General features: G+C 37.1%; 1 protein-coding gene across 2 annotated transcripts in view; it reads right to left on the bottom strand.

The window, feature by feature from the left end:
* The window catches only part of LOC139143828 (la-related protein 4-like), a 41797-nt gene extending 20355 nt beyond the window's left edge, over positions 1–21442 (bottom strand). Inside the window, exons 1-3 of one of the 2 annotated variants that reach the window (XM_070714407.1) lie at positions 21240–21442; positions 20469–20605; positions 494–674 (exon numbers count right to left, since the gene is read on the bottom strand). In XM_070714407.1, the coding sequence (XP_070570508.1) occupies positions 494–674; positions 20469–20519 (232 nt within the window). In that variant the 5' untranslated portion in view covers positions 20520–20605; positions 21240–21442. Of the gene's footprint in view, positions 1–493; positions 675–14000; positions 14059–20468; positions 20606–21239 lie in introns of those variants that run through there. The other variant, XM_070714408.1, reaches the window with a different exon arrangement.
* Between the last annotated feature and the right edge of the window lie 410 nt (positions 21443–21852).

The raw sequence follows: 21852 nt of genomic DNA on the forward strand, positions 1-21852 counted from the left end.
ACTGAATCATTACAATTCTCAAAGCTATACATACACAATTTCTTCAAGGAAAGTGAAGAGTGATGATTAATGTACTAAAGTCTTGCCACAATAATGAGATTTAGATATATGATCTGGGTTTGTATCTAATGCATGGAACACAGCATAATATAGTATTCATTTAAGCTAACAGAATAAATGATTGCTTGAATGTGAAAATCGAATGTTGATGACTTGTTATTCCTTTGAATATTCTTACTCACTAATTATGCACAATGTAATTATACTCTAAGTCTAGGGCATGCATAATTTGTTGTGAGAATGACTGCAAGTGCAAGCTAGAAATATGGCTCAGTTCATGTGAGAAAACTGCCTATCACAACCTGAAATGCAACATAATCCTCGTTGTCCGAAGTTGTACATATTTCTACAGTTTGTCTAAGGAACCTGGTAGAAAGAGGATTAAAGTCTGCATATAACATCCCCATGATTTCTCAACATTCTGTGAACGTACCCTGTATTGCTGCTACCTGCGCTGGTGAGGAGGAGTTGCTGCTGCCCTGCTCCTGCCAGGAGACGTCACCATTATCAAGAGTTTGTGTTGTTGTTGCTGAAGCAGTTGTCGTTGGAAGCGTTGTCTTGGGACCCTGAAATACCTTGGCATTCGGATTGAGAGTTGGTGTCTTTGGAGTGACCTGCAGACGAAGACACAGAGTGGACTCCGTTAGCACATGAGCACCACACCTCTTTTCCTGTCGAAGTAAAAGGCTATATTGTACATCCAACTGCAGAGGAATCACTGGGATCAAGCATAGCCATTTATGGCAAAGGTGGTTTTGTTGAAATGTAAACGTGCACATACTTATTTACTGCATAACATTTTCATGAATATTTAATTACTCATAAAACATCACAATATTTTGTAGCACACCTCCATACAACACGCTGACACTGCTACAAGTCATATTTGACATTTCAGTAAAATGCCAAAATTCAGACAAAATTTAGTCATCCAAAAGTCAAACAGATTTCACATAAATACAACCAAACAAAAACATTTTCATGTGAAAAAATTGCTGATGCTGTGATTTGTGTCACAGTTTAGCAGACTTGAATTTTTATTGTGCCACCCATAAAACCTTCGACTTTTGACCTTTCACAATATTCTTATAGGTCATAAAACAACTAGGTCACAATTGTTTGTTTCTATGCCCCAACATTTATAGCTACCCTCTATTTTGTAGACCTTGCAAAATTCATGTAATATTCTATGTTTTGAAAATTGAACTGAAAAAATGAGTAGTGGACTTCGTAATTGTAAGCAATTTAACAGTGGACACACATCCTTTGTAACCTGCAGGTAATATTATTTGCATGTCATAAACATTTATATTCAAAATGTGACTTTGTAGCTCCCTCTTGCTTCTCTCACTACACTATATATATATTGCACTTACACTTCCTGTGGATTTACTTCTGGGAAATCCCATTTTAAAACAACTAATGACAGTTGAAAATGGCACATGTTAGAAAACTACAGAGACATCATGAGATCTGTCTGCTTCAGTTCTACAGAAAAAAACTCCACAGCTGTGTCAATTTCTTTGATAAAAGGGCTGAACATCTTTTCAATGATACAGTATCATCCTCTCACATTACAAACACTGATGCCATAATTATATTCATTTACATTGCATTTACTAATTAGTGTAGTATTCTTACAGTTCTTGCAGATTCCATCATAGATTTTATTGGTAGATATTCATGACTACAAATTTTATTTTGAAATTAACAACCCTTGCAGGACAGTATGTTTCTTCTCACTTTTACCAAACAAGTTCAGGAATGTACATCTTCACCTACTTGACATTTAGCACTACTGGAACCGGTGCCATTGACAGAACTGCAAGATATGGTTGGATAATATTTCCTGATGTTATGAGACAACTTGTCTGATGTCTCACAGCATGAAATTGAAGAAAATTCAGGATGGAAATTGTACTTCAGTCAAAAGGACAAATTTTGCCAGGGCCAAACAGCCTAAAACTACATGTACAGGCATTACCGAATTTCACTAACTTTGCAAGATATGGTTCCTGAATGCAAACTTCTAGGCAACTTGTGTATCTATTCAATTTCCACAGGTTTGGTAGGAGAGTGGATGAAAAATTGTGAATAAATGATGAAGTCTACAGCCATAATGCCCAATGAACTATTTGCAGTTTCCCCTGATCACATTGACAATCAAATTCCCTATCATTTGCAAGATATTAGTTATTTGCCTAATGATGATAAAATCTCTAGTTTTCATAAATTTCCTTGGGACCATATTTTTAAAATTTCAACCACCATTCTTGATAACATACCATTATGATGCCAATTTTGTCAAGTAATGATGTCAATTTTGTGGGAAGGAAATTTGAAAATGTTCTTTGTCCACGCTAAGAATTTGGTAAAATGATAGAAAAATTTGGTTTGATAAGTTATTATTATGTGCAAAGATTTGTGAGTGTAAAGGAGCATGGTTAACATTTAGAAATATTTCTGACTTTTCATAGAATTTCATTGAGGAAGATTGCACCAGCCTGGATGCGGCAGACACTCTATGATGTACGGAATAAAGTTTGAAAATTCTGCAGTACATGTAAATGTTGTGTTTTGATTTCCTAACTTAGCATCAGTTTAATTTGTTTTGTATTTATGGTGTCATGTTACATGTGTCACGTAATGCTGTCACACATCCATATGTTCACAATATCAATTACATTTAGTTACAGGAGAACCCTACCCACAGTTCACAAGCTTCAGCTAATTGAAACTCCACAACTGGAGACCATGTATAGAAAATTAATTTTCTTATTTCCATGGGAATTATAGGCCTTAGGAAAAATAATATGACATAAGGTATCTTCATTGACTTCCTAATTTCGTAAGTGTGTGGGATAGAGTAGTTTACAGGATCAGAAGATGAAATTCATTATTTTTACCTTTCACTGTTTATTTGATAAAAATTTCACTGGTACAGGTACCCCCTGAGCAATGTGATATTACTCTCTACATCTGTGGGCGCAGTTTCTGATGTGGGCATTATTAATTTCTGATGTGGGCACAATTTATGATATCTTCTGTATCCAGTACAGTATTCCTGGATAAAGCATGATAAATTTTAACCAAAACACTGACAGTTGCATGTATTATGCAATGACAGAGAACGGAAATTCCAGAGACTGCCTTCTATGTCTGTCTGCAAGTTCCTCTGTCAATGATTTATCTTTTAGAAATGCCAGTTTTTCACACCACACTCTCAAAATTTCAGCCTGTGAGATCTTAGAACATAAAGGGCTTCACATTTTTCCTATTTGAAATTAATTTCTTATAGAATTAGATGATTGAGGGGGCACTTGTGCAATTACTGTCCACAATAATTCACAGAGGTATGAAGACAAGGTCATACATGTAGGTGAGTTAAAAGCTTACAAGTGTGAAGAGAGGATTCCATATGGAGGTATTCAGAGTAAATTAACAGATGTGGTTTTAATAATTTCATTTTGTATGAATACAATTCATACAATATGAATGGTTGGCAAAAACAAGGACTTGCAATCTCACAAACTCATGGTGTATTGCAACAATATCTGACATTGGAAAACAGTAGTATCCAACTTGGTTAGAACCAAAATTAATGGGAAGTGATGATGAATAAGAGAGATAAGATTACGGTGTGAATCCTTACTTGCAAAGCCTACATCAACACATACTTGTAGTTAAACATCGTATTCTCACAAAGGATGTATAAATTGTACACAATGTTGGTTCAGAAGGAAAATACAAAGCATCACAATATTTTGCATGAGCGATTTTAGCTGTATTGGCTTCTTCATATGCCATGTCAGACATCCCACTGATGGATGAACCAACCATCTTGAGAAATGGCCATAGAGGTGGTCCAGGTTTGACCATCTGAAAGAATTAGAGCCCTTACAAACCTCTAGGTCAAGACGACAGATTGCTTGATGTAAATGAAAAAATATCTTTGGGTCTGACAAATTACATTTGACGATGATAAGAGGGGTCACTCTCTTTCAAATGATTAATTTAGTGGTATCAACATTTATTTAATACCATGCTCTGTCAACAGGCAAAAATTAGCTCCTGGGCATATAGAACTGCTATGGAATACAAGCTTTAGGAGTAAACTCAGAAGTTAGTTAGGCTGGACAAAAAAAAACACAACAAAACATTGTTTACCACTGAAAGAGACCACAATCCAACACGATTGACTATGGACCTCAATGCCTTTGTGTGGTAATTTCCCGCCACAGCTAAGCTCATGTTAACTACCGGGACTACTTTCGCCGGTGACCTCTGTATTCCTCCACCACTCTAGATGGCTATTAAATGGGTGGTCAGGACATAATAAGAGGTGATGTCACTGTATTTCAATGAGAAACATGCACACAACAATACCAAAGCAAGAGGACAATAGTTACCCAGGACAACAATGGCAGGTGTGCAAAAGCCACAGTAATGCAAGCATGCCACATATGATACTGGTTTGTTTACAACATCAATATCAATGTGAACACAGACTTTTGGTGAATAAATACAAGTTACTGGTTTCAATGACAAGTTTCAGGGTGGTGACTGCATGCCATGACAGTGTCACATATTCAAATGAGCAAATTTTGTGTAAAAAAATTAAATATTTTTCTGCTTCATGACACACATACCAAACAGAATGTGTGTACTTGTTGTCACTAGACTATTAGCCCTTCCCACTTATACTGAGCCACATCTACAATTTGGTCTGAATCCTTATGATACAAGACTTGATAGTGACAGCATATCATGGATTCACACATGACCTTTAACCCTTGCCACCCTAACTTGATCAGGTGATGTTCACACAATTACCATATTTGTAATGCGAAACCACAAGCTGTTGTAGGAGCACATTTGTGGTGAATCAATGTTGGTCCATCAACAATTATAGCTTTAACAAATAAGGCTACAATTGTTCAAACAACCATTAGTGTACTGCCCACACATCCAGATCAAATCTTGTATTACATATCTTGTCACATTGCACAAAGACCCTCCACTGAACTTACCTAAGGATATACAGTTATTACCAGATCAGTAAATGGAAAAAGGCTTTTTTCATAGAAATTGTTGCTTTTTTATGACATCAAAATGAAAATTACAAGGGTATTCTCACTGTATGTCAACTGTAAGACAACCATACTGTTATTTCCCTATTTAGTTTTTCTTTCAGTGTAATGCATGTTACTGAATGTCAACCAATGCATATATAACTCCTGATTAATTTATTCCTCATACAGTACGTATGACAACATTTGTCAAGCTCTCTAAGACTTGAATCAGAAGAAAAGTAATGAAATGTAGATGTATAATTTCATTGTTAATTAATGAAGTATATCCTTGCATATTGAAAAATCAAGAAACAAATATTCAGATGGGACTTGGTGATACTCCATCCATGCTTGTCACTGTACACTGCTATATAGTGGTGGTATTAACCAAAACCTTACTAGTATGCTTACACATTCATGACAGATGTTGCACTGCCAGACAGATACTGAAAAGGATTGAAAATCATCATTTACAAAGAGTGAATTCATAAAAATCCCATTGAACATGGGTGAATGGACTAGACTAGTAGTAGAATTTCAAATCGTAAAGGCCTACAAATCTTTCAGGATAGCAATTTGTTGTATGGTCATGACAGAATTCATCTTCATGCTTGGACACCTTCATGCAGAAAAGACTTTTCAACATATTGAGACTTTGGGTCTGATATAACATGTGATGTAAAACCAGGTAATTTTCACAAGTGTCTGTGATAATAGTCATAAAGCTTCTTCTGTACGGCATTTTCTGTAGGGGATACGTGAACAACTGAAACTGGCTATGAACAGGTCATGCTATGTCACAGACACCAACTTCAGGATGGATTCAAAATAACAATGCAGATGTGTAAGGTAATTGTGTCCAAGCCTGTCCCATCATCATGCATATCAGGGAAGGCAGCATGGAACAATGGCAAGGGTAAAAGACTTCCAACCAATGTTTACAATTTTGAGTGAGACTGAGGTATGGCCTGGTTACCAAACTTATCTAAAGATGAAGAGTTCAAGGTCAAGATTTGTTGGTTTATCAGGCTACAAGTAGCCTGTCACTGGGATGCTGAGTCACCTCACAGTACTGTAGATTTCCCATAATTCATTGCGATTTGTATCCTCGAAGATACCTGAGTGAAGTCTGCTATGTCTCCCATGTGTAGACAAATTCACAGACTATTTATCAAAATTTTGAAAGCGTACTTTTATGCACACCATTCTTCTCAATTCTCATTTTAAATAATTTGGAAAATTATGCATAATTGAGAGAGGAGATAGCATTTTTGTGAAATTTGCCAGAGATTGTGTCCTCAGCCATACAGAATAATGTGATGGAAAGTAGGGAGACTAGTTGCACCTGTTTTATGAAACAAAAGGATATTGATTTTTTGCAATGGAAGTGACAAAAGAAATTTGCATGCTAAGTTTTCTCAGAGAATGACCCCTTCAGTTCGTCATAACTTGCTGCCTAAAAAGTATGGCGTTTGTAGTACCTGTAGAATGTGACTTTTATGGTTATTTAGTGGTTATTTTCACACTTTAACTGAAATATCTAAACGTACTTTTACTAGATATTATTTAAAAATTATTCTGATGCTGCACACTAGTGCTTACATGCAGAACTGAAAAAGTTTTTAGAAAAGTAACCTTCAAGGATACAAATCAAAGAGTATTGTGGGTAATTTATTGTACTGTGCACCTCATGTACATACTGTGACATCACAACCTTTGACATATGACACTCCCCCATGACATGACTGACTCCAGGCCCATATTATTGATCGTAGTCACCTTTGTAGAGTACTTTTACTTGTGCAGCTGTTTACAAAATGTGTAATAGGAAAGGTAAATCCAGTAAATTACACAAACAGTGCCAAAATTGTGAAAACAAGTCATCGTTGATGACACAGTCCCCGCTTGTCCATTTTGTTATAATCTTTGGTGTCTAGGTAGCTGTGGTCTAGGTCGCTGTGGAATGACATTGATGCAAGGGGTGCATCAGGCCTGTGACTGGCATAATAAAGTAATCTAAGGAACGTTCAATAAATGACTCATCTCTGCCGGTAATGACCACTGAAGGAACTTTTGATTACATCACACATAACGATGCCCTCACTGCCTCTAGTGTCATGACGGCACATACTATACACATGGTTTGGTGGAATTTTCGAAATGCTATGGGATCGGGTATGTTGTTGTAATCAGCCATCAGCCATTTCGAATCATATAATGAAACAAATTAATGTGCACAAGAATGCAGCCATAGTATTTTATCTTCGTATCACGTTTGAACAAAATCAGTCTATCGAGAGACAGTGACCTATGTTTATGTTTCAAAGACATAAAAAAATCAACCAAATTGAAATCAAATGGCTGTCTATTGACCATATGGATCATAGCACAAAATTAGTAGACATGCATATGTATGCCATAGTACTTTATCTTTGTACCATGTCTCAACAACATTGGTTAAGGAATATTTGCATATGATTAAGCCTCAAAGACATGAAAAAATCCAAAAATGACCATCAGGCAGCGATATTCGAAAAAAATGACAATCTGGCAGCCATATTGGAACATGTCACGAAGTAAATTGACATATTGTATGCCATAGTGCTTGATCTTTGTGCCAAGTTTGGACAAAATGGGTGTAATGACCTTTGAATTACGCTTCAAAGACATGCAAAATTCCAACAAAATGGCAGTTCTGCAGCCATATTGGATCCTATCACAAGGTTAATTGATACATGCATATGCATGCCATAGTACGTGCTTTGAATTTGTGCCAAGTTTGAACAAAATCGGTTCAAGGATGTTTGAGTTACGGTTCAACGACATGAAATAATCGCAAAAAAATGGCCGCCTGTCAGCCATATTGGATCATTTCACAAAATAAATCGGTGTTCATATGAAGGGCATACTGTTTTGCTTTGTGCCAAATTTGAACAGAATCGGTTCAAGGATGTCTGAGTTATGGTCTAAAGACATGAAAAATCGCAACAAAATGGCCGCCTCACGCCCATATCGGATCATATCGCAATATGCATATGTAGGCCATAGTGTTTTGCCTTTGTGCCTAGTTTGAACAGAATCGGTTCGAGGATGTTTGAGTTATGGTTCAAAGACACGAAAAATCGCAAACAAAATGGCCGCCTCGCGGCCATATTGGATCGTATCGTGAACTTATTTGACATGCACATGTAGGCAATAGTGTTATGCCTTTGTGCGAAGTTTGAACAGAATCTGTTCAAGGATGTCTGAGTTATGGTCCAAACACATGAAAAATCGCAACAAAATGGCCGCCTCGCGCCCATATTGAATCATATCGCAAAATTATTTGACATGGATATGAAAGCCGTAGTGTTATGCCTTTGTGCCAAGTTTGAACAGAATCTGCTCAAGGATGTCTGAGTTATGGTCAAAAGACATGAAAAATCGCAACAAAATGGCCGCCTCGCGGCCAAATTCGATCGTATCACAAAATAAATCGACGTGCATCTGTAGGTCATAGTGCTATGCCTTTGTGCAAAGTTTGAACGAAATTGGTTCAGCAGTGTCTGAGAAACTGTTGATGACGGACGGACGGACGGACGGACGGACGCACAGACGGGACCCAATCTATAAGTCCCCGCCGGACTTCGTCCGCGGGGACTAAAAATTTATGTATTGCACTTCAAACATGGCTGATCAAGTGATCAGAAAGTATATGACCTTTGACCCATAAATATGGTTGGCTGCACTGCATAAACTTTAAACTTGGTACACAATCATAAGTTATGGAACCAGTTGCCTTGGGGTAAGTTGGTTGTCTGTGACGTTGCTTGTCCGGTTTCTCAACGAGTCATCACATGTAACTTGCCCTTTAAATGAACACACGAATGCCATAGCAAGCACTAATGGGCAAGACTGCTGCTATTCATTTTGAAGTAGCTTACGCTTGTCTTGCAAACTCACGAGTTCTTGAGTAGAATAGATAATGCACTTAATTTTACACAATTTACAGCAGTAGTATGTAGTGTTTGTAAAGTATGCCAAAAAGAACATTTATCCAAGCTTATTTGGTATGGATATAAGCAAAATCAAGTTAGAGCACCTGTTAGTCAACACATCAAAACACTGACAAGTGTGCTACAATCCAGCAGCATACAAATTGTCAGGATACTGTATATACAAGATACAGATAGAAGTACATATTTCCTCAACTGTGGCAAGTTTGGATAATTATCAGGACCAGTTAGCCGAAATTTCAAGTATCTATGAACACATTACATTGCTTGCTTCCTTCTGCTTTCATTGGCAATGATGTGCTATTGACTCATTGCTTTTGCTACAGTGTTCCTGACAAGCGGATATGTTGTTCAGATCCTATTGTTTGAAAGCTGATCTCTTTTCACTAAGAATTTAGGCAGAATAGTTTTACATCACTGTCAATTGCATTAGGGTATCTAACACAACATTTCAGTATGTATCTGTTGGTTAATATTGCAATTTGTCGTAATCTAGGTAATGCTAAAAAGCAAATTACCTTGAGTCAAATTTTGTTCAAGATTGTGAAAGGCATATATCCATGATATAAGAGCAACTCTCACTGGAATATTTCTTAACAAAGATGCAGGACTTAGCAGATAATGATAGATTGGGTAAGGTTTTGAGGACACTTAATCTTGGCTGCCATGTGAAAATGCTTGAAGTAAAACGGCCTGCTGGTGATTGGGAAGATGGTTTACCTACACTGAGGAAGCATTATTTCTACTTTGAAAAATACTCAGATTTAGTGTGGAAACAAGTCTTAATGTACCTTTCCCAGTGGCTGGGGGATTACCCTCTTCTTCCTTTTCAATTAGTCTTGTGTTTCATCCCTTAATTTAAAACAAAAAATCATCAGCCAGATATCTACGTGTGTTTGAATGGTTTCACGACCTTCTGTTCTTTCCAAGCTATAGTTTGTCCAAATCTCCTTGTTATCAATGTTCACGGGGCATTGGCATGAACAGGTGAGGCTTTCACCTCTCATGATGTATGCCACATTTACAAACCAAAATCTATTGAATGCAGCACATTGAAAGTGGTGTGTGCACAACCAATAGGTACACAATGGTGGAGTTTGTGTGGCAGGTTACTGATAGGAGAGGTGCCCGCATCATGAAACAGAAATGGAAGACACCCCCTTCATAAAGTCAGTGTCATGTAGTTGTGAAGGGAATGAAAGAAATCCCACATTACCCGGCTGAGATGCTTTAGTTTCTGATGTGTCAACATCCAGCCCTTGCAAAACTACTAACTTTGCAACAAAGGACAACTGATGAGAATATATAGACTTAGCAGTATTGCACGTCACTGTCACACTGGGCAGAGAGACTAGCTTGACAAGGCATCTTGAGCATTCATTCATTCAGACTTGCACTTGTATTGTAGGAAATCTCCATCTTGTGAAATTAAAAGTTGACAAACTTTCACAACATGTACAATTTACTTAAGAATATATTTTATAATGTTTCTGATAATGTTGTAGTTCCACTATCTCAAAACGAAAACTCAGAAACACACCGCCTATGAAGGATATGTGAATGGAAAGAAAAACTAAACGATGCTGATGGCTTTTGACAAGGGCATGTGCTATTTTTGCATCTGATTTTGTTGAAACAAAACAGTGCACTAGAACTCTGTAAATCAATCCACAAGCTACAGTAATTCTTCCGTGAAGAAACAAAAGTGAAACATGACTTCATTATTTTATTCATGTTTGATTAAGAACAAGATAAATTAAACAGCAATGATAATAGCCCAAGTTTGCTTACCCTTGGATAGTACTAAGTGCGTTTCAACGATGGTTTACTTTCCTACGCAACAGAATATTGCAACATGGCCATTTAACAGTTGATAATAGTAAACAAAAGTTCTTTCACAGACATGAAAAATTTATGGTGTGTTATCTTACAAAACATGCCAAAAGTTGTTTTCAATGTAGTACAAGAACCATGAAGTTAATGGTGGAAAAAATAATGAGTCTATTAACCCTGGAGAAAGGAATAATCCTATAACTGACATAGAAATAGTAATTTCTAATTCTGGAAGTAGACTACCAAATCTCACGAGAATCACTTTTGAGAATCTGCATCATATTTAAGTTACGGGATTTGGACACAATGTGTCGGAGGATTATTTGCGACTCAAAATGGCCAACACGTTTTAACTAATTTTAACACAAGTTGAACAAATAAGTGATCATTCCAGATCAGCACCTGAAACTCAAGTTGGGAGTTGATTGGCCATGGAAAATTTTTCTATCCTGATATTCAACATTATTATTTCATGGGTGATGAACAAAATTGGCATTCAGGGAGAAGGGGTTCAGTAGCCGATGAAACATTGAAGTACTAATGAAGTGCAAGTTTAGGCAGGCGGGTTTTTCCCCCAACTTACTCCAGACTTCATTATTTCAAAGGATACACCTGTTTAATATTTCTGCTGAGTCAATACTGTTGCCTAGAATTTAATTACCTTCAAGTAATTCAAAAATACTGGTAGGGTCATACCATGCTATGAGCTATGAGAATCTTTGTATACAACAGATACACCTCACCTCACATGTAAATAGCACAATATGTGCACAGACAATGTATGCAAAATTTTGTTCTGAAATTAATAGTATTCTTACATCATGAATCCCAAGCAATCTTCAAGTTCTGATTTGGTACGAAAATACTGAAATATGATAAAAGGATGCATGGAAGGTATACCTATGGATTCAAATGATTGATTCCTATGCTATTTCAGGGAGTGAGACCAGCCAACAAAACCATTTCTTCTTACCCTGCCATTTCTTCTTCCCACTGAGTAAATATGTAAAATGCTACATGTATCCAGTAACGCAATCAATTCCACTATGTGATTGCCTACTTTTCAACTATTATCTTGATGTGTACAGATGTTGGAATTAAATTTAACCGAAAAATGTCGAGAACGTGTCAGTCAGTGAGGGACACTTATGTTGACACATGTTCAAGCTTCCTGTGTTATGTGTAGAGAATACAATTGTTACATTTTCAATAACAAGTCATGATTACCATCAAAAATTATGACCTGGATGAGTGAAAGAGCCTGCCAAGAACAGCTACAAGCATGAACAGACAGAGAGGGTTCAATAGTTCACTGGAGGATAAAGCCTTTATCCCTCATATATTTTGTCTTTAAAAACCCACAAAGATTTTCATCTGCTATTACCATAGTTTGTGACCAGGATATTTTAAAGTAAATAGGTGTTTATGGGGGCTAAAACCCCTACTGGAGACAACTGTTACAGTAGTGCTTTTGGCCTACATACAGTTTACTGATCTCTGTGACAGTGGTCATTGCTGAAGTTGGTGATCCCAGAATCTGTCATAGATATAACCTGAATCAAAACTTGAACAATTTTTCCAATCTGATTTTGAGTATGGAAAAAACTAACATTTTTTCACACAGATAATTTAGTGTGCTCCAGTATCATCTATTTTGCCAACATCAATAAACAAAGTGTACATGCACATTTACAAAAGCCTGCTGCTACACAATCTCTCCTGGATATTTGATGAACTTTCCCATCTGGTATGAAAGTGAAAATAATCATTACCACTGAATGAGTTATCCATAAATTTACAGCTGCCATTGTTTATTTATCAATTCAGTTCTTCAAACAGTTGTGTTGCCCTGTACTGAAGGGTTGGAAATTTTGTAGGATAATGTAAACTGAGTTTGTTTCATCCCAAAGCTAGGTGAACTTGTGTGCAAAGGCTACCTGTACAAAGGTGGACAGATTGCCAACCCAGCAGCAATTTAATGAGAAGAGTTGTGGCACTCTAGTTATCAGCAATTTTGTATTAGATGGTAGGGTATATCAGGGACAGGTACGAGACCAGTATTGTATACAATGTGAAATAATGCTATGCTTGACTGATTGATTGTGCCCAACTAGATAAGCGTACTGAACAGTACAGTTTTGTTTACCGTATCTCGATAAAATTGCTTGTTTACTCATTGAGAAGCCATTTCATTAGTACCAGTATAAAACTACGTAATTATGGTGGCAAAATTATGATACACATTTTTATAATTAGTTCACACACAGGCATGTCAGAAGCAGAAATATTTGATTTGAGACTCATAAAATAGAAGCGCAATGGAAATATATGAAGGGTAATTCCATTCCAGTTTTCCAGGTATGATCTTGACAACAGGTAACAATGTGTACAGATTGTTGTTGACTGAACTAAAAATACACAGGACCACTTAGGACGATGTGAAATAGGTTCACAGCATGATTTACCATTCGAGGGCCTCCTGTCATTGCCATATATGGAAATGAACGTCTGCGTGGTGACCCCTGACATACTCGGCATATCATATGAACTCTCCTGAAGCACATGTATGGTGTACATTTTAAGCAGCCAGTTTCTCTTTCGTTGAAAAACACCTACTCTTCTTTGAAGAGCGATTTCTCTCAAATTGCTGTTGACTCTGCGCTGTGGTCATTAAAAAAAACTGCAGTTTTGAGTTCATTGGGTTTTAACATCAGATCTCCACAGATATAATTTTAAATTGGGAATGCCAATGGAATAAATGCCCATTTTGCCAAGTTAGACGTTGCTTGACTTTGAATGTGAATTAAGAAACACTATGTAACACTATGTATTCAGTTACCAACACATAATTTTTAGTGTTCCACTGTACCATTGCCACCTTTCCTGTTATGTGAATGTGCACACAAGATATTCATTTCTGAATTCCTGAACATTGGAATGCTTAACATGTCATTCACAGTGCAATTTACAGAATGTCGTAGAATGTTGTAATTTCTTCTCATTTTTGATGCTAAGAGGAGAACAGTTTTATTGTACTCACTGGAGTGTCTTGATTTTGAATCTTGTAAATTCTTTTCCTTGAACCTTGGCCAACAAGTGCTCATGGTCAGCAATAGTAAGATATCATCTCACCTCATTTTCAATCATTACCTGGAAAGCATCCTGGAGATTGTACTGCTACACTCAAAAAGCTCTGAAGCAGGGAATGGATTGTGTTGAGCACGTTATTTTCAAATACAGTTGTACCTCACCTGTCCACCAAATTTCAGTCACTTTGTCCACATTATTAACTCTATGGCAGGGAAAGACACTTATTTTTTTATCCACTTGCCCTTCGGGCAAGTGGGGGGTTCAGTTCACTTGCCCGAATTGGAAAACCACTTGCCCAGTATAATTTACGTGTTTGAAAAAAGCTAAAACATTGGGTTTTTTATTTCACTCACTCTATTTTGAAAATTATGTTATCATGAGAAAATGTCAGACATTCTCATAGGGTTCTCTTCACACTTCTAAGCGTGCTGGATGGCTCATTTATATTCCATTAATTACTAAAGCCCCATTACCTGTATCTTTTAGCATTCTTTATGTGATTTACTTCTGAACTAAACAAGTTTTTTGGAATTTGCTCTTTCAGGGGTTGGAATACAAGTATTGTTAACTGCCCAGTGAGACTGCATGTGCAATTTTGAACAAGAAAAATAATAAATATGTGCCCAAATGTAAAATGGCACCCCATGCAAATATAGCAAAACCAGTGTACACCGTGCATATATGCATTTGAATATTCACGGAAACAACAGAGTAGTCCAATGTAATGCATAGTGTTGAATGTTTTCAACTGGGACATGCTTTGTTTTCTTTTTAGTATGGTGGGAAATCATAATAACGGTTAAAATGTAAATTTACTTGTCCAATTTTTCACTAAAGAATGTTTTGTAAAGCAGTAAAAGACTATAAGCTTATCCTGTAAATGGGTAGAATTTAAAGAAAACCAGAGAAAATAGGAAGCCTTTTTAGGTCAACAAATTTCAAGATTTACAGCTAGTGGGGCTTTCATATTCATAGAAAAAATTCTAACAGTTCATATGTTTGTATGTTTACTTTCTTGGGGCTTAATATACAAATAATAACAGCCATTTCAATTGTACCTTCAAGGTATTTTTGCAGTTAAAAGTTTTAACTTATCTATACAGAAAGAAAAAATCTGTAGCTATAAAGGAATGTTTTGAAGCTTCTGAAAAATAATGTACTTCTTTGTCATGTTTTTACTGCGCTTATATCATACACCAGCCCTATAAAGTTTGAATTGCCATTGCACTATACCAGTATCCTATGTTTTTCTAATAACCTAGGTGGTCTTATTATTGCTCATGCGCAGACTAAATAGAATTAAAACCAACAACCTAAGGCGTCGGTGTTTTTCAATGTGTGTAAAAGCTGAATTTCTCGATGTTAAACTCGCTCCAATTGCTTCTTGACAGTCATTTTAGAATGGGAAAATTCACAAACAGAGAGGTTGGTCGCCACGGACAAGTAACTTTTGGCTTATTGACCTGAAAATTAAGTCAGTGTTTGTTGAAAATTCAAAGACTTGACCCGTTGACACCAAATATTGCTCATGACTTCATTGCATGCGGTCTTGCCTCTCACTGTCCCTCAACAAGTTAACATTGAAGAGTACGTTTTAGTAAAAGTCCAATTTTATGTGGTGATTTTTAACCACTGGACTTTATTTTTACATTATTATAAAAGTTCATACAAAGCACAAAAACCGCTGTGTGTTTCTTTTTTTACCGTATCGACATATTGTGAGACACCGTAACTTCACAGTCAATGCAATGAACTCTGGTGAACGTACGTTCCAGCAGCTGAACAGCTTTTTCATATGCAAAATCAGCGTACGGTAATTTACGGGTACCGGTGTATTGTTTGAACTTGATTTTATTGACAGCGATTATTATATATATGATTCTTTTCGTCAACTCTTCGTGCAATTTTATGAAAAATCTTATGGAAATGTTCACAATGACATAATATGATTATTTTTGTTGTTTAAGTCCGTGTTCCCTCACCAGAAAATCGCTCTCGTGAATTAGATTTCTAGGTAATTATTTTTTTCACTTGTCCCGTCGGGCAAGTGGCATCGGAGGTTCACTTGCCCGAACGCGACTTTCACTTGCCCCGGGCAATCGGACAACCCTTAGTGTCTTTCCCTGTATTATCTTGTTGGACACCCACTGACGGAATTCTAGGATCATCAGTTCATGACTTTTTAATAATCAGTACTCGTCAGCTGTGTTCTTCAGTATTTAGTGATGACTAGAATATCTGACTTTCAGTTTTACCAACCTCCTTGGCTTTTCTTTCAGTGAATGGAATGAACCATAGAAATCTGTCATAATTATATATTACACTGTGCACATTCAGTTAATATGATTGGTCACATGGCACAGCAGAAAAAAGTGACAGAACATGGTAAAAGACTTGCCAACCCACCCAGTGAAGTAATGTTGCCTGCTATAGACACCTTAATTTTGTGTCCAGAGTGTATCTTTATCAGCATGAAAACAAATTCACTATGGTTGCCAGAAAAGCAATCTTTATGCACACCCTGAAGTCAGCAAAGGCCAAGTCAACTCCTGTTGACTCAGATGATAATCCCATACATTCGGACAGAAGTGCATGAGACAAGCTACAATGTTGTCTCTAATATAATTTGACCAGCAAAATTAGGTACACCCATCAAAATATTCAATCCTTCACGGCAGCACCTATATGTAAGCATGCAGCGTATCCTGTGACTACTTTCTGTGCAAGTTTTTGTTTGGTGTAACAAAATTGTTTGGTGTTATAAAATCCATACGGTAATAATTGAAAGCAAGGGCAACACCACCAATGTCACCTGTCCCTCAGGCTTGTGCTTGGGATAGTAAAATTGATGATACCTTCGCCTTCAGCTCCTTTCACATTCAGCTAGGGCATCATCATCATCAATTTACCAATGATGACCATCCCATGGCCAGACAACAAATTATGACCTTGTCATTGCTATTACTCATTATCATATACAAACACCATGGTAATTGTAAACCAAATATTATAATGTGCAGGTACTTGCGTATAAACTCTAGAAGTTCACTGACGCCCATAAAATAATGAAATGAACAATCTTTAAGCTTAACACATAACAGGTCTTGCACAGTGAAAAACCAACATTAAAAGATGAGTGCAACAGTTATATCATGATGTTGAAGTTTGGTAGTAAGGAATACTCTGCTAATTAAACATACTTGTAGTCATAATATATGAGATCCAGTTAACAGACTGACACAAATGGTTGCAAAATGACATGTTACATGTTAGATAACCGATACTGGAAAATCATACTGACCACTTCCAATGAGACAATCAACATCTTTCTTATGCTTTTTGTACGATTACAGTTTGATTCAGGTTTACTTAGAAATGAGCTTATTTTAATTCAAACAACCTCTCTTGTCCTCAGTTATAATTTCACATCCACTATCGGTCGCTACATTTCATGTTTCTGATCCATAAAACTCGGTGGTCATTGCTATCTCTGTTTGGCCAACACTACTCACAGGTTAAAGGTCACTTGGTCACACCTTGTAAAGGTCACATGAATGTAATTTTTACTTGATATGAAAAAGATAAAGAGTGTGTGTTGTAAAATCATGACATCGTGCCAAGGGAACAAACAATAAATTTTTATTTTTAAGATTAATTAATGCTCTGTGCTAAAATTATGTACAATCACTTCATCATCTCAACTGTAAAACTAAATTTAAAGGGAGAAACATTGATTCCATCTGGAAAGTCTTCTGCAGTTCACCTACAAAGACATTTAATGTTTCAGATAAGAAATATGTGCAGCGCATAGAAGGCAGAAAAGTACCCCTACATGGGAAATTCAACTTGAAATAGTTGAAACCTGCATTTCAATTCTCAAAACAGCTTGCATGCACACGAATACCATGGAAGCTTTAAAAGCAACAAAAAAAAGCATTTTGGAATTCAAAAATTCAAAATAATTGAAAATCTCCAGTTCCTTTTGGGTTCTTGAATGAGTGAAGTATATACATTGAATATACCTGGCATAAGAGGTCATGTGTTTCAGAACAATCAATTTACCTATGTGCGTATGCTGAACATGTTACAACAAACGATGTGCAGTGATTGTATTAAAACTTCAACATTACCATAACTTTTGTTATAAAAAAATAATTGAAAGAAGGTAGAGTATTATTTGAAAATGCTACACATGAAATTGGTATTCTATTCAACTGACAATCTATTGTTTGTGATAAATCTGACTGAATTGGAATTACCAATGTTTATGTGAAGTAAATAAGCTGGGTAATTACACTCTTTTGTCTGTCCATTTTGAAGCATGTACTACAGCAGACTATACAACAATCTTCAATATTTTCTCTCATTCAGGCCTGATACTGGCAAAACATTCAAGGGCACACCCCTCTACATGCCACACCCCCAACACCCCTTCTTGGGCCTCACACATAGTCACTGTACTACGATCAGCTCAAATGTGTCCAATCTATTCCAAATTGCAGTCTCCTCTGTATGGCAGGGAGTTCCACACAACCTCCAACCAACAGGGTTATCTTCTCATTAAAATTCAACCATAAAAAGCCTCTTTACACGCTGAAACTACAATTCAGTTCAACAAGTTAAAGGCATTTACACAAGAAAGGTCATGCAGCCAAAGGTCAAACACAGTACTGACCTATTCTTTGGTAAATATCATTGGTAATAGGAACAATCGCGTATGTACATGTACCAACACCTGCTGCAAATTATCTGCAACACACCTCTGATGTCTAGACCTATGACAACTTTGAAACACCATAGCACATTTCTTGACAAGCTTGGTTTTTAGCGTTACAATGTAAATATCTGTAACCCCTAGTTCGTCGGGAGGTGTCTATAACTACTATGTAATGACCCAGCAGAGGTAGAGTACACCTGTACTGTCCAAGTTGTGGAAAAGTCTACAAGCTTGCACTGGAAACTATTCCCCATGCTTCAAAAGCAGTCGTTCTAGAGCTCTGCATATATGATCCACATGTCCTTTACTTCAGAATTCAGTGAATTCATGATCAGCAGAAAGAATCAGTGTTATCACCAGACCAACACATCACTCAACAAGTAAGATGTTAGAAGGATGTAACAAACATTTTCAACAAAAGGCACTTTCATTTTTATGTGCAGTAAACACGTTACTACAATCCTACCACTATCTAAAAGCTTTCTGACCACTGTGATATATCTAGTGCTTGTGATATACAAATTGTAACACTAAAATTTACGCCTGCACTGGACACCAATGTTCATAGTCATTACTAACACACTTTTTGGAAAGCGACATATGAAGAACACTCCATTCCACAGGTATTATTGCAAATTATGGTTTGTCAGGTCTTGTCAGGCATTTTGTGCAAGTCTGTCTGTTTTACTCTTCACACATAATACTAGATAAATCTTTGTCAGAGGTGATAATATATGCAAAATAGTTCCTATGTCAAAACTACTTTGTCATTGTCAGCAAAAAAAAATCTATGCATATTTTAATTTAGCAGGGTCTGTTGAATATTTCTTCTCACTACACAAAAGGCTGAACATCTGTCATCCTCCCATTGAGAATGACTGGGTGTCTTTCAAAGGTTAAAAAGTCTGTCAGAGGTAATTTATTCAAACTGAAAATTAAACTTACAATCTTGAATTCATTGAGGAAGGCCACTGAAACCAAGAATGATCAAATTTAATTTCACAAACTGTTAGCCAAAATTTAGACACACACTCGAATATCTTCCATATGGTGAAGGTCTGCCATTAAGTCTCTTGCCTACAGGCAGGCAGAGAGCAGACGCAAGTTTAACACAGTAATATCATAAGAATTTACCACAATCAGAGAAACATCCAGTTATTGTATAACTAATGATTTTGACGACAAAAATAACTCAACCCATATATTTTATAGCAGGTTCTCTTTTTAGACATGCTTACAGTCATTGCAAAGTCTTAAACGTATACCTAAAACTTGCAGTGATTTTAAGTGAAGGACGGATCAACGAAGGAACAATTAGACCTTGTTCATTTTTAGGGCTTCATAGAGCAAGTCAGTTATGGAATTTAGTGATGATGACCTATAAATGTGACACAGCTATGCAAACACGAACTGTTTTCAGTGTTGGAGGTAACTGCAACAACCGATCGAACAAATTTACCTAGGGTCTACAGCAGCAACCACGTTGTCACGTATGACATCGATTTCAACACATAAGTTTCGACTTCTACATGGCCCACCACCATACCACGTTGCTTCCGGGATATACATATTGAACATGCAAACAGCGCTCGCCATGTGGCGAATCGGTTGTTTCCACAAAACTTCCCGTTACTTTAAATGACATAACGAGTGATATAACAAAAACTTCTACCTAGATTCGAGAAATATGAAAACCCTTACCGGTTGGTTGAGATGCAGCTCAGCCCCGCCGTTGCTCCGGTCGGAAGTCATGGGCGGCAAGCTAGCTGGGTCCACACTGAACTGCCCGACGCTACAACTAACAGGTCAATTAAAATCCAATTAGGTGCCAGAGGTACCTAAAATAGTCAGAGACGGTGTTCAGAAATTAAAGAAATCACACTTGGTTTTTATTGGTAAGGATGCCTGTAAACGTGACCAGACGAAGCACATGGTTAAGCCATGTACGGTAAGACGAGAAATTTATGTGCGCCCATATACATACAAATGTCTCGCAGTTACCGACATGTCATATGGCAACAGACTGACACCAAACACAACCACCGGTTCTGTCACAAAACACCCTCAATAACCCATACATTCCCTTTATACTGACAGAATTTCCATCTTAATTATTAATTTCTCTAAAATATTGGTTTGTGGGCTGTTTTGCAACGTTATGCTGACGATGTAAGCTGTATATACGGGGAATACGCGAGTCAAATACGTTAAAAATACATTACGTTTTCAACGGAGTGAAACCGTGGAAGAGTTTCAATATGGACGTCTTGTTTCGACAAAATTGTGAGGAAACTGAGCTCCATCTGCGGTAACCGATAATGGAGACAGGAAATTCAGGCAGAAAAATGATAAATTCTTCAAATTCTGGCCACTAACCACCCCTTATGTTGCTGACTTGGATCCAGCCAGCACGTGACATAATGGCGGATTTTTTCCCAAAACATGCATAGAACGTCGTGCAATATTACTTACTTGGCTGGTTGTTTATAGAGTGTGCGGTCGACGGAAATTATCGAAATCTCACGGACGAACGCTCCAATATCTAATATACTACCAGTGGTAGTCCTTAGTAGTAAAAACACGAAGAGGGGCAGAAAACTCACAACCGAAATGTGACAGATCCCTTCCTGGTTACCCCAGTCGGTGTTGTATGTTGGAAAGGTGACATGGTAATTAGCATGCAATCCGTCCCACGTAGTCCTCCGCTGGGTACAGTAACATAGTTCTCTCAGAAAACTCTGTTTTATCGATCTTGTCAACAGTAGATTCAAATAATTTTGGACCTATATCTTTAATATTAGAAATTTGAGCCTGCGTACAGATTTTTCCTATCGCAGACACAATTTACAGAACACTGTTGTGTGTCTATGGAGCAAGAGGCCAGGCTTGTCGCATTGCGGCATTGACGCCGTGTATAACAGATAGAGAAACCCCGTGGACCGACCGGCTTATTAGCATAATTATTGCAGAAAAACCCATCCCGGTCTGTCTGTGACCCCGGCATCTAGTTTACTAGTATACACATTTGCGACCACGTCCCGTTTGATAATAGACTAGCAATTAAAACTTTCCTGTATAATCAATA

Source organism: Ptychodera flava, chromosome 11, assembly GCF_041260155.1.
Source record: "Ptychodera flava strain L36383 chromosome 11, AS_Pfla_20210202, whole genome shotgun sequence".
NCBI lineage: Eukaryota > Metazoa > Hemichordata > Enteropneusta > Ptychoderidae > Ptychodera > Ptychodera flava.